Source organism: Pseudochaenichthys georgianus, chromosome 17 (assembly GCF_902827115.2).
Source record: "Pseudochaenichthys georgianus chromosome 17, fPseGeo1.2, whole genome shotgun sequence".
Taxonomy (NCBI): domain Eukaryota; kingdom Metazoa; phylum Chordata; class Actinopteri; order Perciformes; family Channichthyidae; genus Pseudochaenichthys; species Pseudochaenichthys georgianus.
In genome coordinates this window covers 32,201,217-32,213,836 of record NC_047519.1, presented here as the reverse complement: position 1 = coordinate 32,213,836, position 12,620 = coordinate 32,201,217, and the positions used below count along the sequence as shown (strand labels likewise).

The window sequence follows — 12,620 nt, the reverse complement described above, 5'->3', positions numbered from 1 at the left end:
ACACACTGATTTCTTTAATCACCTCTGGCGTCTGCACTGCTGGGCCTCAGCTGGTCACATCTGCAAATTGCAGTGTATATTTGTTCTTGGGTCGGGCTGGATTGACCTTGTTGCCACTTTCTCACAGAGAAAAGCCTTCATTGTCCCATTGCATCTTTGCCTGTTTAGATTATGGTTCTCTAAAAAGTAGTTTTCCTTTCTGTGAGATGACATCTAGCGAACGGCTACTCGTCCAATCCTCAAACCACATCTTGCGCAAGACGAGCGGAGCAGCAACATTGAGCCTTACTTCCAGCCTTTCTAATGACACCTCGACTGGAATGGTGTGTTTATAGTGTTACTGATTGAGGGCTTCCTTAAAATCTTGCCCAAACCTAAACAAAATGTGTTTCTTCACTCATCCACCGCCAGTGGAAAAGATTCAATCCGGTGTGTACAGGGTTCCATCACGTTCAAATTGGAAACATACTCTGCTGTATTTCTTCTTTTTGTTTATACTAATGTAATCCAAGCTGTTGAGTGAGACATTGCATTGTATACAGATAAAGTTTAGCCCTCCTATTGTCTCAGACTCGATTTAGCAATTAACAGCTGTTGGACTTTTATTGTAGCGAAGGCTGGTCTAAGAAAACTTTACACATCTGTGAACAATATGTATAGAGAAGAAATGTTCCTGCCCCATGTCAGGAAATGTTTCTGTGCTGATAGTTCCTGCTTAAGGCTACGAAAGCACGATGTCCCCTGCTAACAGCGAGTCGTTCTGCTTTTACGTGGGCTCCTACCGCCAATAATGATGAATGCCAAACAAGTCCAACGTCATAATTCTCATGTTTTTCGGGGGGAGGGTCGTCATGATTTTGCACCTGCTGACTAAAATACTCTTGCGGTGAAGAAGAGCACAAATATTATTTTGATTTTGTTGGCCGCTGAAAGGGCTAAGTGGAACCTTTTGGTTGGCTTCGCCTCAAACTTGAAATGAAATGTACACTTGAAATAAAAATCTAAGAAATGATCCATCGATACTCACATGTTGGTACGAGACAAAGCTCAGATAAATTACTTTTTCTCTCAGTCCACACTGAGGGGTTTACAGTCGGAGAAAGTTAGCTCTTGGCCGCATCTCTTCCTCTTTAGTGGAACTTTGCATAGCGTGATTTGTGTATAATTAGGCCCGAGGATATGAGAATGACTCATAGCGCAAGAATGAGATGTTTGTGAGCAAATAATACGTTTCCTGTTCCTGTATTTCAATATCTTTGGCTGTGGCCCCAACTGTGAAAGCATCCATTCTGGTTAGATCAACATTGTACCTGTCCAGTTATCGACTGCTCTCTTCTACCAAGCAGCATATTTAAGACTCGAGGTCGCCTCCTACCTCATGAAGGGCTTCACTTGACTCAGAAATGGTTGGCCTTTGTTTACATGCGCCTGACCCCACACACCTGACGCGTTTCCCCCCTGGATGGGGAGTTTATTTAGATTGCCGTCTCGAGTGCCTGATTCCTTCAAAAGCACAACCATCTGCTCCTCATTTGCCGCTCAGGGCTCAAAGGCTGGGGTTTCGTATTGGAGGCGACCTGAGATTTTCAACAACAACACCCTGGGTTTTATCTCAAGCCAACCGTGGATTGAATCATCATGAAATACCTCCACTGTGATAATTCCATTTAGCTGGCGTTACTGTTGTCTTAGCAGCATTTAAACCACTTTCTTAATTCCCCCTGAAAGATTGGAAAACACTTGCTTCTGCAGACTCATTTGAGGCGACGACCAATCTCCCACTTAAGATGGCAGACTCTTTTGCGGCAGAAGGTAAATGTAAGCCCTTGCTCAGGCCAACGCATCCTTTAGTGCTCCTGGAGCTAGAGCCAGGGAGATTATCATGTCAGGAGTAATCCGACTCGGCACACAAGCACAACTATGGAGGAGCAGGAGGAGGAGCAACAGTTGAGGGGGGGAGGCAGGAGGCAGAGGCATCAGAGAAGCTCTCTGCTCCACTTACGGTAACCACGCTCTCCCTCCTCAACCTAACCCATCTTCTCCACCCGCAGAGTTTCCCTCCCTGGAGCTGAAGAGCTGCTGCAGGCATCGGGGTAAGGACGTGTGCATTATCTTTCCGGTTGCTGTTGTTTGGAGATAAATGATCAGGGTTGTTGAAGTAGGAGTTTCACAACAGATGGGAAAGAAGTTAAGGCATCTGTAAAATCTCTGCATGACATGACACTGTGTTGCTCTGTCTTTTTTCAGGTTCGGGGTTGTGCAAAGAGGAGGATCAGATGATCTTCGTGAAGAGACATGGTAACAGAAGTTCTCTGAAGTGAACCAGGTGGCAAGTCGGGGACTCCTCTGAAGACCCAACCCTCCTTTTCTGTGAATGAAACATCCTGAGTGCCATGAGGCGCATGATTACATTCAGAGGAATGTCGAGCTTGATCTTAAAGATTTCGAATGAAATGCAGATATGATAAAAGAATAATACAATCTGGACCTGAATCAAGCCCGGACACCTCCCTACGAGCAGGCACAGGGAGCGGTGATGAGGAGTGCAGCTCCTCGCCTGTGATGATGATGGATTTACCCAGCCAACACTTGCCTGTGGAGGTCAGCTGAAGACGCCGCCACGCAGCTAAATCTGGATTAGCCGGCCGAACGGTAAGGACGCCACATCTTCTTTTGTTGGTTTAAGCCGGCAGATTACGGGGCAGGCGTTAGAAGCCGCTGGCAGAGATGCCTCACCGGGCGCTTGAGTGGCAGAAAACACACGTTGGATTATCTGTATCAACAAGCGGGCCTTCTCTGGAAACGCTTGTCAATAGAGCAGAGCTGCCCGTCACGAAATGTGTGCAGAGCATTAAGCGTTGATTACAAAGGGGCATGTTGGAAAGTCAAACATGAGAGCAGAATTTGAACAGCCTCTTACCACACAGACAAGTTTGTTTTTGTCAGGGAGAAATATGTAATTGTTCTGTTACTCATCAGCGTGGCGGTTCGCCTCATTATCACGCATCGTTGCTTCTGTAAGCCTCTCTGACTTTCCCTTCTCAACAAGAGTAGCCCTAAAGCTTATGAATAGTGATTTCAGATCATTATTATGTTCTGCCTTCATCATTTTGGAGATTGGCATTTTTGGCCTTTACCGGTTTAAATAATTAAGCGGAGCAGGATCAAATTGCTGTACCTGTCATCTAAAAATATAATGAAGGATACTCTGAGAGGCTAACTTGATATACTCACTTTGGGCATTTCACTGAAGTGATGATCCCCTTCTCACTAAGCCCATATCATACTTAGAGATTATACTGTATCCAGCGGAGCCCCGAGAGGCCGGGTAGAGGTTAAGCCTGAAGTCAATTGAGCCTTTGGACTGTCATAACCTGCCAGAGCTGGTCATAACTGGAAGAAACTGAAGAGAAAGCCAACATGTATATTGTGCATCCAAATAATTAGTATGATAGCTCTGTGATAGCTTACGTTATAAACACGTAAAAGGTCCTCATATTTCAGATGTTTGTACTTGCTTGTGCTTGCTCGCGTTGGTCATATTGTAAAGTAGCATTCAGTGTGTGCCAGAGTGCAGTCAGCCTTTTGGAACTGCAACATCAACATGTTTAACGTGTAGGTGATGTCGGTGTGCTAAAAGGGATCTGGCATAGACAGATTAGCAGCCAGAATAGCAGCTCTTCTTCTTCTTTAGAAAGTAGCCCAGGACAATCATCAATCTTACGACCAGCTCGCTGCACGATGATGAGGCAAGGTGAGGTGTTCCTGCCCAGCCTCAGTCACCTCGCTGTCTGTTGGAAAGCTATTTAAATGCAGGTCTACACCTTGACTCATCTCTTCCAGGAATAGGGTAGACAAATCAGGACTGAGGTCAAATGTGCACCTATAAGTGTTCCTTCTCCCGCGCCTCATTAACCCCGCCTCACAGCTTCGAGTTGTGAGATTTCGTGCTAGGCTGTGAGATTACCGGATTAATCCATATACATCTTTGTGATGTTAACCGTGCAATATGTTAAACAGCTCACCTCCACCAGGAGACCAAAAGGATGCAGGAAACCGGTTTAGTATTTTACAGAATGCGTGTTAAAGTGATCACATGTTGTCGTGAATCCCGCACACATGGTTTCCCCTTCTTTCTCCTCAATAATGAACGGCAGCTTTCGCACTAACAGGGGACAGCCTTGTTTTAATTATCCTTTTGGTTACCGAGTGACAGAACGCACGCCAACCATAGCTGTTGCCCAGCAGAATGACAGCGCAGTCGAACCTAAGCCTTTTTCAGTTGCATTAGAACCGAGGCTGGATTTAGCACCGCCAATCCTGGCTCAGAACATCCACTTTATTTCACAGCCTCTGTGGTGCCAACTCGACGGGTCCAACTAACCAACTCCTTACTTTTCCTCTTCATTATTCTGATTGAACGCAGGTTTTAGAAGTAGAAGAAGAAGTAGAAGAAGAAGTAGAAGAAGAAGTGCCTGCTGGTGCTTTTTCAGTAGGCAGTGCATGCTGGCATAACCCCTGAGATCGAGGTGTCTGGTGGATTAAAACAGACACACACACACACACACACTTACAGTAAGGCCAATGCTCCGCCACCAGCACTGCAGCCAGGTGTTAAGGCACGTGACTGCAGATAAAGCCGGCAGGCATTAGTGCTAATCCTGCCCTGATCTTTGGAATATGTCCCTATTACCTCCACAAGCACTCTCTAGCTGTCCCCAGGCCTCCTGATGCTCACTTAAGAGGGACAATACAAGACAAGGCCTCTCTAGGACTCTCTAAAGCACGTTGTTTCCTTGGAACAACACAGTAGGTGCCTTCCTGCTATTTGCTATGCTCCTCTGTTATCTTTTTAGTGCAGGTATTTTCGGGGTGTGTTCAAAGTAGCACAGAGACAGCCGGTCACATGGGTGGAACTGAGCCGACACACAGCGTGGTAACCATGTTCTGTAGGGTTGAGAGTTGCCACACACACCAGGGGTAGACCTGTGGACATTTGTAGATATGAAAAGGCGGCAGTGTTATGTGAACTGGATTATCTAGTGTTCTGTGATGGTGCTGCTGGGAGTCTGAGTGCGCCCTGAAAGTGAAGTGGGTGTCTGGACGACAATGGAAGGTTAGACTTTGTCTCGTTTCCTACACAAGCCTGTGTCATATGATTTGGGAAAAGTGAAACCACGCAAGTGCTGCCTGTGTGTGTTTATGGTATGTGTGAGTCACAGCCATAGACTTTGGTCACAGCGAGGGAGAGGCAGCGAGTGAGACAGAACAGGCTGTATTTAGGGAATGTATAGGAGCAAATTCTGGTGGTCAGACATAAAAGTTGGTATCCGCTTTTCTCTTGGCACAAAGACACTCTTCATTCATTTCTCTTCTGTGATGTTCTCTGGCTGTCACACTGCTCTGGATCCAAGCTATCTGAAAAGAAGGCACCCCCTGTCTGCCCGGCTCATTCATAAGTGTTAACCACAGACGCCCCTTATCTCCATTTTGACACATCTCTAGTTCATCCTCCGTCGGCTGTGGCATTCTGTTGAGTGTCTCTAGCATGGGAGCGAAGGGAGGAAGCAAGTGCCATGCTGCTGTAATTACATTACCGCCAGCTTAGCAGCGCCTTCGCCACTGACCCAATTATTCCTGGAAAACATCAATTTCATTGTGTCATTTGAATAATGAGATCTTTGAGTCACAACAAGAGCTCAGTTGAGGATGGTACTCCGAATGACGAATGCATGCGTCGGAGAATACATAACGTCTCAGGAATGGCTGAGACAGACAGACGAGGCATTTCCTTAACGATCACCGGACACTGTTTTCACTCTGCCGGTAGCACTTCAGGTGACTCGTGTTTGACAGCAAACATCAGGTGCGCATTGCGTACACACCTTATTCACTTCTCCGCGCGCTAGTGTGTGTGTGTGTGTGTGTGTGTGTGTGTGTGTGTGTGTGTGTGTGTGTGTGTGTGTGTGTGTGTGTGTGTGTGTGTGTGTGTGTGTGTGTGTGTGTGTGTGTGTGTGTGTGTGTGTGTGTGTGTGTGTGTGTGTGTGTGTGTGTGTGTGTGTGTGTGTGTGTGTGTGTGTGTGTGTGTGTGTGTGTGTGTGTGTGTGTTGTTCTAGTTGTCTTTGCGACTCATCTGCACTGTTATGTCTCGGCTCGACGATGGCTTTTCCTTCTGCTGGAGGTCCTCTGGGGTTCCACGATATCCTCTGCACTGTTGCTCTTCTGTTCTCTGGAAAATAGCAGCATTTGTCCTCAGGAAGTGGGCTCCTCGTTCATGTCTTTCCGTTGCTCTCCAAAGAAAACACTGGTGCCCCTTTCTCGCCATCAATATCTGTATCTGTATTTCCATGACAGTGGGGGGTCAGCGGTAGATATTAGATATCTGTACTGATTAATCATCCGTGAATCCGCTGCAAAATGCTCCTTGGCACTTTTATTGGCGCCAATTGACTGCAGGTGGGACTAATGGGTTTCTGAGTGCAGTAATTATGACAATCAAAGTGTCTTCAGGGACATGAGAAAGGTGTTTGATGAGCATGCTTCCTCCTGTGTCAGCAAATGAGATATCTCTTCCGTTCTTTACCAGCTAATTATTTTATTAAGATGAGCCACAGACGGTAATACTCTCCGGCCGTGTGAAACTGATAACTTCAAGGATGAGTAACTGTTGAAAACTGACCTATTAATAGCACAGGAAAACAATGACCTCATCCTTTGCACTTTATCATAGCAAACTCATTTAGAATTGTAAACGTATCATAGCAATGGAGCAGCAGGGTTTCTGGTGTTGAACCAACAGAAGCAAAATGTCAGAGACTTTCCACAGAGGCTTCTCTCCGTCGTGTCTGGGGATTAAACCCCAGTGAGAGAGGAACATCACGCAGTCGGGCACCGGGCAGGCTGTGCCATATGAGGCTGCTAGCTGAAATGTTTGACTTTCAAATGATTACCATCCCACCTCTCCATTGTGCAGAGGCTGATTACCACGTCAAGCGCATATGGAATTATGAGTGATGAGTCAAGCTGTGACTGATAGGACTGGTTATACCTGTTTATACTCTGTGTATACCAGTGCAACCCAGACTCTTTATATTTTCATTCTGCGGTGTCTCAATCAGTCAGACGCTGGGCAGAACTATTGCAATTTGCATATCGTCCGTCATTGCTTCACTTACTTCACTTCACAAAGACTAAATGTTCCTTTATTTTTTGTAAACATTAATGTGGTCAAATGTTTGTGTCTGCTAAACTCGACAACGATATATATGCCATTGTTTCCCATTGTAAACACTGAGGAGCCTGTATATGTACATCACAGAATCCAATCTGGCAAAGCACTTGGGAGGCCGGTCTGGATTTGCTGTTAGACACTGCCTGTATGTCGTTTCCGGCTCTGGGGAAATGTATTGCTCACTGGTGACATGATGTGAAAAATACAAAGAAGTGAGGTTGTAAAACTGAACTGAAATACCTGCGGCGTGACATTAAGAAGAGAGGAAACATAAGGGATAACTGCTAAGTGAGTTTCTGCGGCTGCTGCGATGCAGTGTCTACTGATAGGGAGCGGCGGTATAAGATAAAGGGACGTGCGAGCACACATGTTGAGACCTCATCATACATAGCATTGCAAATAGGTGTGGTTCCTGTGAGGGGAGGAATGGATTCCCCTCCTTTAAGAGGATGCTTCGGGAACATTTACCTCCGCAAAACAAAAAGTGTTTTCTTCAGAAATGAAGAGCGGAAGCTTTTATTCTCATTCACATCAGGTATTTGGAAATAACACACTTCTTAGCGGTTTCAAAGGGCAAGGGGTTGCGAAACTAATCCAGCCTGCCTTCAGTTCAAATAAAAAAATTGCACTTATGTGTTTTCCTCTTCAGGCAGCCGCGATTAAAACACACTGCATTCTCATGTGTCAGCAGGAGATGTCAAGCTCCGGATCATGAACCCACTTAGAGTGAAAACGAGCTGACAGCAGAACCAGAGAAAGTAAACTGGCGGTAAAATAAAAGCTCTGCTGAGAGAAATGGATTTATCGGCGAGGTCACAGAAATGTGATTGCACAGAAGATAACCATTGTTCCCTTTGCTTTAATGTGACAAGTGAAGGAGATTGAATGAGTGACTGTGTGAACATGTTTGACGTGTGTCCTTTCCCCCTCTCTCAACAGAGTTTCAATGCTCCTTGACGTTCTAAGATGAAGTTATGGAAAGGTGTTACTTTTGCCTTCGTGCTCTGTGGCGCAGCCCTGTCCATCGTCTTCGTTAGAAACATGGCCACCATCGGACAGTTCAGGCCTAAATCGAAATACCCGTACACGTCTCCATCCTCATCAAAACTGTCCTCATTCTCACAATCAACTTTCAAGACCTCACCGCAATCACCCTCCTCCTCCTCCTCCTCCTCATCATCAGCAGAATCGGCAGTGAAGTCCCGGCAGATGAGTGGGCCTCAACGGAGACCCCGCTCCGCAGACGAGATGAACTCGGTCCTCTCAGAGTGTAAGATAAACTGGTATTGTCTTCCTTCCCTGTCCGTCTGAGATCAGGTGTCGTGTGAAAGGGCAGTTTGGGTTCAGACATCTCACATCTTACTTTGGTGTTTAATGTATCACAGCAACACAGTCAGTTAGCACCTCATAGTTCATATGGAAGGATGACACTTCACTTTCCCACTCATTTAGGGGCATTCCTCAACTTGAATCAGCTTCAAGAGAAGCAGAAAACGATAAGACTTATTGGAAGCTGAACGTGATAAACGTGTTTTGTTTTGTTTGCACATGAGTTTATCCTGCCAACTACTGTATGTTATCTCTGTGAGCCATATCTGATTATAGTTACACAGAAATCAGATAATCCTTCTACCACCTGTGTAGTAACGTATGATTTACCTCCTCTCTGATAGTTTCTGCGATGTTCCAGAGCTTCACGGAGGGCGAACTTCGACATGTGGTCGGCGCCTTGCTGGACAGGAAGAGGAGGAAGAGCCGGCTCCTGGGAGAGAACCAGGCGCGAAGGACTAAAAGAGCGCGGAGGCCCAAGCCCTGCTCTTTGAGGGAGCTGGAGCTGACCGTAAGTGAACTGGGTCTCGGCTATGACAGCGACGAGACGTTGCTGCTGCGCTACTGCAGCGGGAAATGCCTGGAACACCGGCAGAACTACGACCTTACCATGGATCACATGGTGCGGACAGGCTTCAAAAAGAAGGGCCGCAAGGACAAGGTCAGCAACGGGCCCTGCTGCCGGCCCATCGCTTATGAAAAACAGTTTTCCTTCCAGGACAACAAGCACCTCCACCACACAGTACGAAATATGTCGGCGAAGAACTGTGGGTGTGTATGACCCCGAGAACTGGACCTCTTCATGCTGCTCTCAGACACTGTTGGGAGAGTTGAGCATGAATGCTGTTTAAAGACAAACTATGGAATAAAATCTCAAGGAAAAGAGGAAAGGAAGGGAATGTGTTCATGGCTGTTCCATGGCGGCCTTTTTCTAACAGGGAGACTTTTGACGTCTGTCGAAACAAATTGGATCCAAATCACGTGGACAGCAAGTGCTGTGATTTTGAGGATGCCATGCAAAGAGACAGAAAATGACTGTTCATACCAAAAAACGTTTTTATTATATTTTCTATCCGTCTAGTAACACTGTAAACTGTGGGACAACAGCGATGTAGCAATGTTGTATGTCTGTGATCTTGCATTTTACTAGTTGGCGAGCACATGCGATAGATGAGCTGTGTCATGGAGGACGAGATTGCTGCGGCTCCTACACGCCATATTAATGGGCATTCGGTTTAGTAAGACCAGATGCAGACACTAAACCACCTTTAAGGCAAAAACAAAGCTCAAGAATTTACTTCAAATCCATAAATAAAAGTGTGGACCATTGACCTCAAGTGTTGTTGAGTGATCAGCTGTCTACAGGAAGCATATCTACCTAAAGGAGTGTTGACTTGTTATCAGCGATCATGACTTTGTGCCCCGTTTCCCTGCTTGCAAGCAATCCTCTTTCTGATTGCCGTGTTATTATACAAGGAACAGAACAAGCGTTATTGATAAGGAATTTGACAAGTGAAGAAAATCATTTTCCATAGCTCCAGGTTTGCGCCCACATGTAATGATTGTGTTTGTTGATGTTGTGTAGATTATCAATGAGCGCCTGTTTTAAAACACTCACTTTAGTGAAAATAGATCCCATCTGCTCTCCATTGAAAATCTCATCACCCTCGTGTTTGAGTCCTTTTTTATACTTTTCCCAAATAGCCCATTATTGTAATTACCCATAATTCTCTGGCATTATTTTCCTCAAAGATTTGCCAAAACACACCAAGTCAATTCAACACGCAGGATGTTTTCTCAAACTTAGATTTGTTAACATCTCATGTCTCCAGTTCCAGGTGATATAACCTTTTTAATATCGTCTCTGGGTGTAATTTATGAACGTTTACACTTTCAGCTGAACTGAGGCACAGGTGTGAAACAAGAACAATGGTTTTAGTGATCAGAAGTGGCAGGTTTTTCTTCTGGCTGACCAGAAAACTACGACATAGAATAAGGATCTGGAAATGTGTTTGCGCCCATCCATTAAACCTGTAACTTCCTATGAAGCCCACAGTACAGCCTTCTATTGGCCCAATCAAATGCCTCCTTGTTGTAACGCCTGGTAGAACTTAAAAGGTCAAATAAGCTATTGCAATGACTTATGAAGCATCTTTTTCACCTTGGACAATCTTTATTTGGTTTTGAACCCATTGCAACTGTTTGCCTGAAGTACGATAAATTATGTTTTTGTTTTGTTTTTCCTGAGGAGCGGCAGAGTGGGGCGCAGATGCGGTGCATCTTATATTGTAGTTTATATTGTATTTATTTGGGAAGTAAATTATGGTTTTGCATATTTATTTAGATTACCACACAGAAACGGGACAGCTTATGATCATTAAGCAACTGTGCCAAAAAATGTTTTATCTAACATTCTATATTGACTGCTGAATAAACATAATTTCAGAGGAATGGATGTGCATCATTTATACCAAACTATCAACCTTTGGGTGAAACAAATATTCTGTACTCAGATTGTATTTAAAGTGAATAAATACATAAATAAAATACAATTCTTATTATGCGGGATGCTTTTTATAATGTAATAAACTATTATACAATGGGGATTCATGTGGGGAAAGATCCGATTACACTAAATAAACCATATGGCAGGAAAAAACACCTTTGACATTATAATATGTGAAGGTTCCTTGATGATTGCTGCTTCACTCAGTGAGCTTATCTCCTGGAAATCATCTATTATACAGCAGCTCAGCCGCCCGTGCTGAACAGCAGTGATGACATAAGCTTAAACAACAGAGCTGTGACCAGACAGTTTGATCCCTCCGGCGGGCGGGAGGAATCATCAGGGACACGACTGTGACAGCTACTCATTTCAAATGTGTATTAATCCGCAGCTGAAAATAATCGCCAACAAGTGCACTATTTACTGCTATATGAGAAAAGTGCTAAAAACAACTGGACTAGCTGTTGTGGGAAATTACTCAAACTATAATTGTGACCCAATTTATTAAAAGTTTTTGATTTGGAACTAATTGCCACAGACCGGGGCTTCAGAAAGTGATGAGGGACAGTGATTGGTTTGGTAATTATTGAGAATATCAAATAACGCCAACTTTATCCCATCAGTGAAATGACCTTATTCTCAGTACACAGTGTGTGTTTTGGGGATATTTAGAAGATGGCCTTCAGGAAATGTGTTTGTTAAGTTCATCCCCCAAAGCCTTGAACAAAACAAAAAAAAAGACTTTTCCATATGACTTTTCCATGGTGAATGTCAACAAACTTGTTTTTAGCTCCACCACATAGCAATTTTGTGTCAAGCTGAAAGGTTTACATTAGGATTTTATGAGAGAACTTTGTGAGCTCTTACAGGAACATTACACTTTCTACAGTGTTCTTTACTGACACCACTGCACCGAGCCATGCAGAATGTCACATGGACTAAAACAAGTCGATTTAATTGAGTTTGTGCATTACAGCATTGCATTTGTCTTATAACCACAGCTGCCTTGATCTCATTTGAAACTGTCTCAATTATTGCCTTCATTATTGTTCATTTCTTTTTCAATTGCACAGGAAGGAGATGTGCTTGTGTTTATCTCCTCTTTCACATCTTAACCGGGAAACAGTCGTCAATGAGCAAGTCAACCTTACATTTAAAGGTATGGAATCATACTTCGATTGGACATGGAAATTATAAATCAAGACTGTCAAGATTCATTATTCTATGCTGACATACAAAACAGATTGTATCATAATTTGTTCCCTATTGGTTCGTAAACCAGGAGCTAACGCTGACACAATTTAATACCTCTTGCTTTAAGGCCATGACTAGTTGTTGTTCCAAAGGAAAATCCCTAAGACATGTCATAGCAGGTAAGCGCAGGTGTAATAAATGTCAATAATTGTAGCTTCATTCCTTTCACATTTGTTTGATCTTTGGCCAAGGTATTTGACATGGCTTTCTGGAATACCTAAATGGAGCTTGGCCATAAAATAAGTATTTACATCTGGGATTGTCTTGCTAGAAAGAAAGGCTTGCTGTAACTATAATTAT

At 44.2% G+C, this 12,620-nt stretch overlaps 1 protein-coding gene across 1 annotated transcript; it reads left to right on the top strand.

Moving 5' to 3' along the window:
• The first annotated feature begins 8,197 nt into the window (after positions 1-8,197).
• On the top strand, positions 8,198-9,399 carry LOC117461790 (neurturin). Its single transcript, XM_034103723.2, has 2 exons — positions 8,198-8,501; positions 8,905-9,399. The coding sequence occupies exons 1-2, from the start codon at positions 8,198-8,200 to the stop codon at positions 9,339-9,341; spliced, it is 741 nt and encodes a 246-aa protein (XP_033959614.1). The 3' UTR covers positions 9,342-9,399.
• Positions 9,400-12,620: the final 3,221 nt, after the last annotated feature.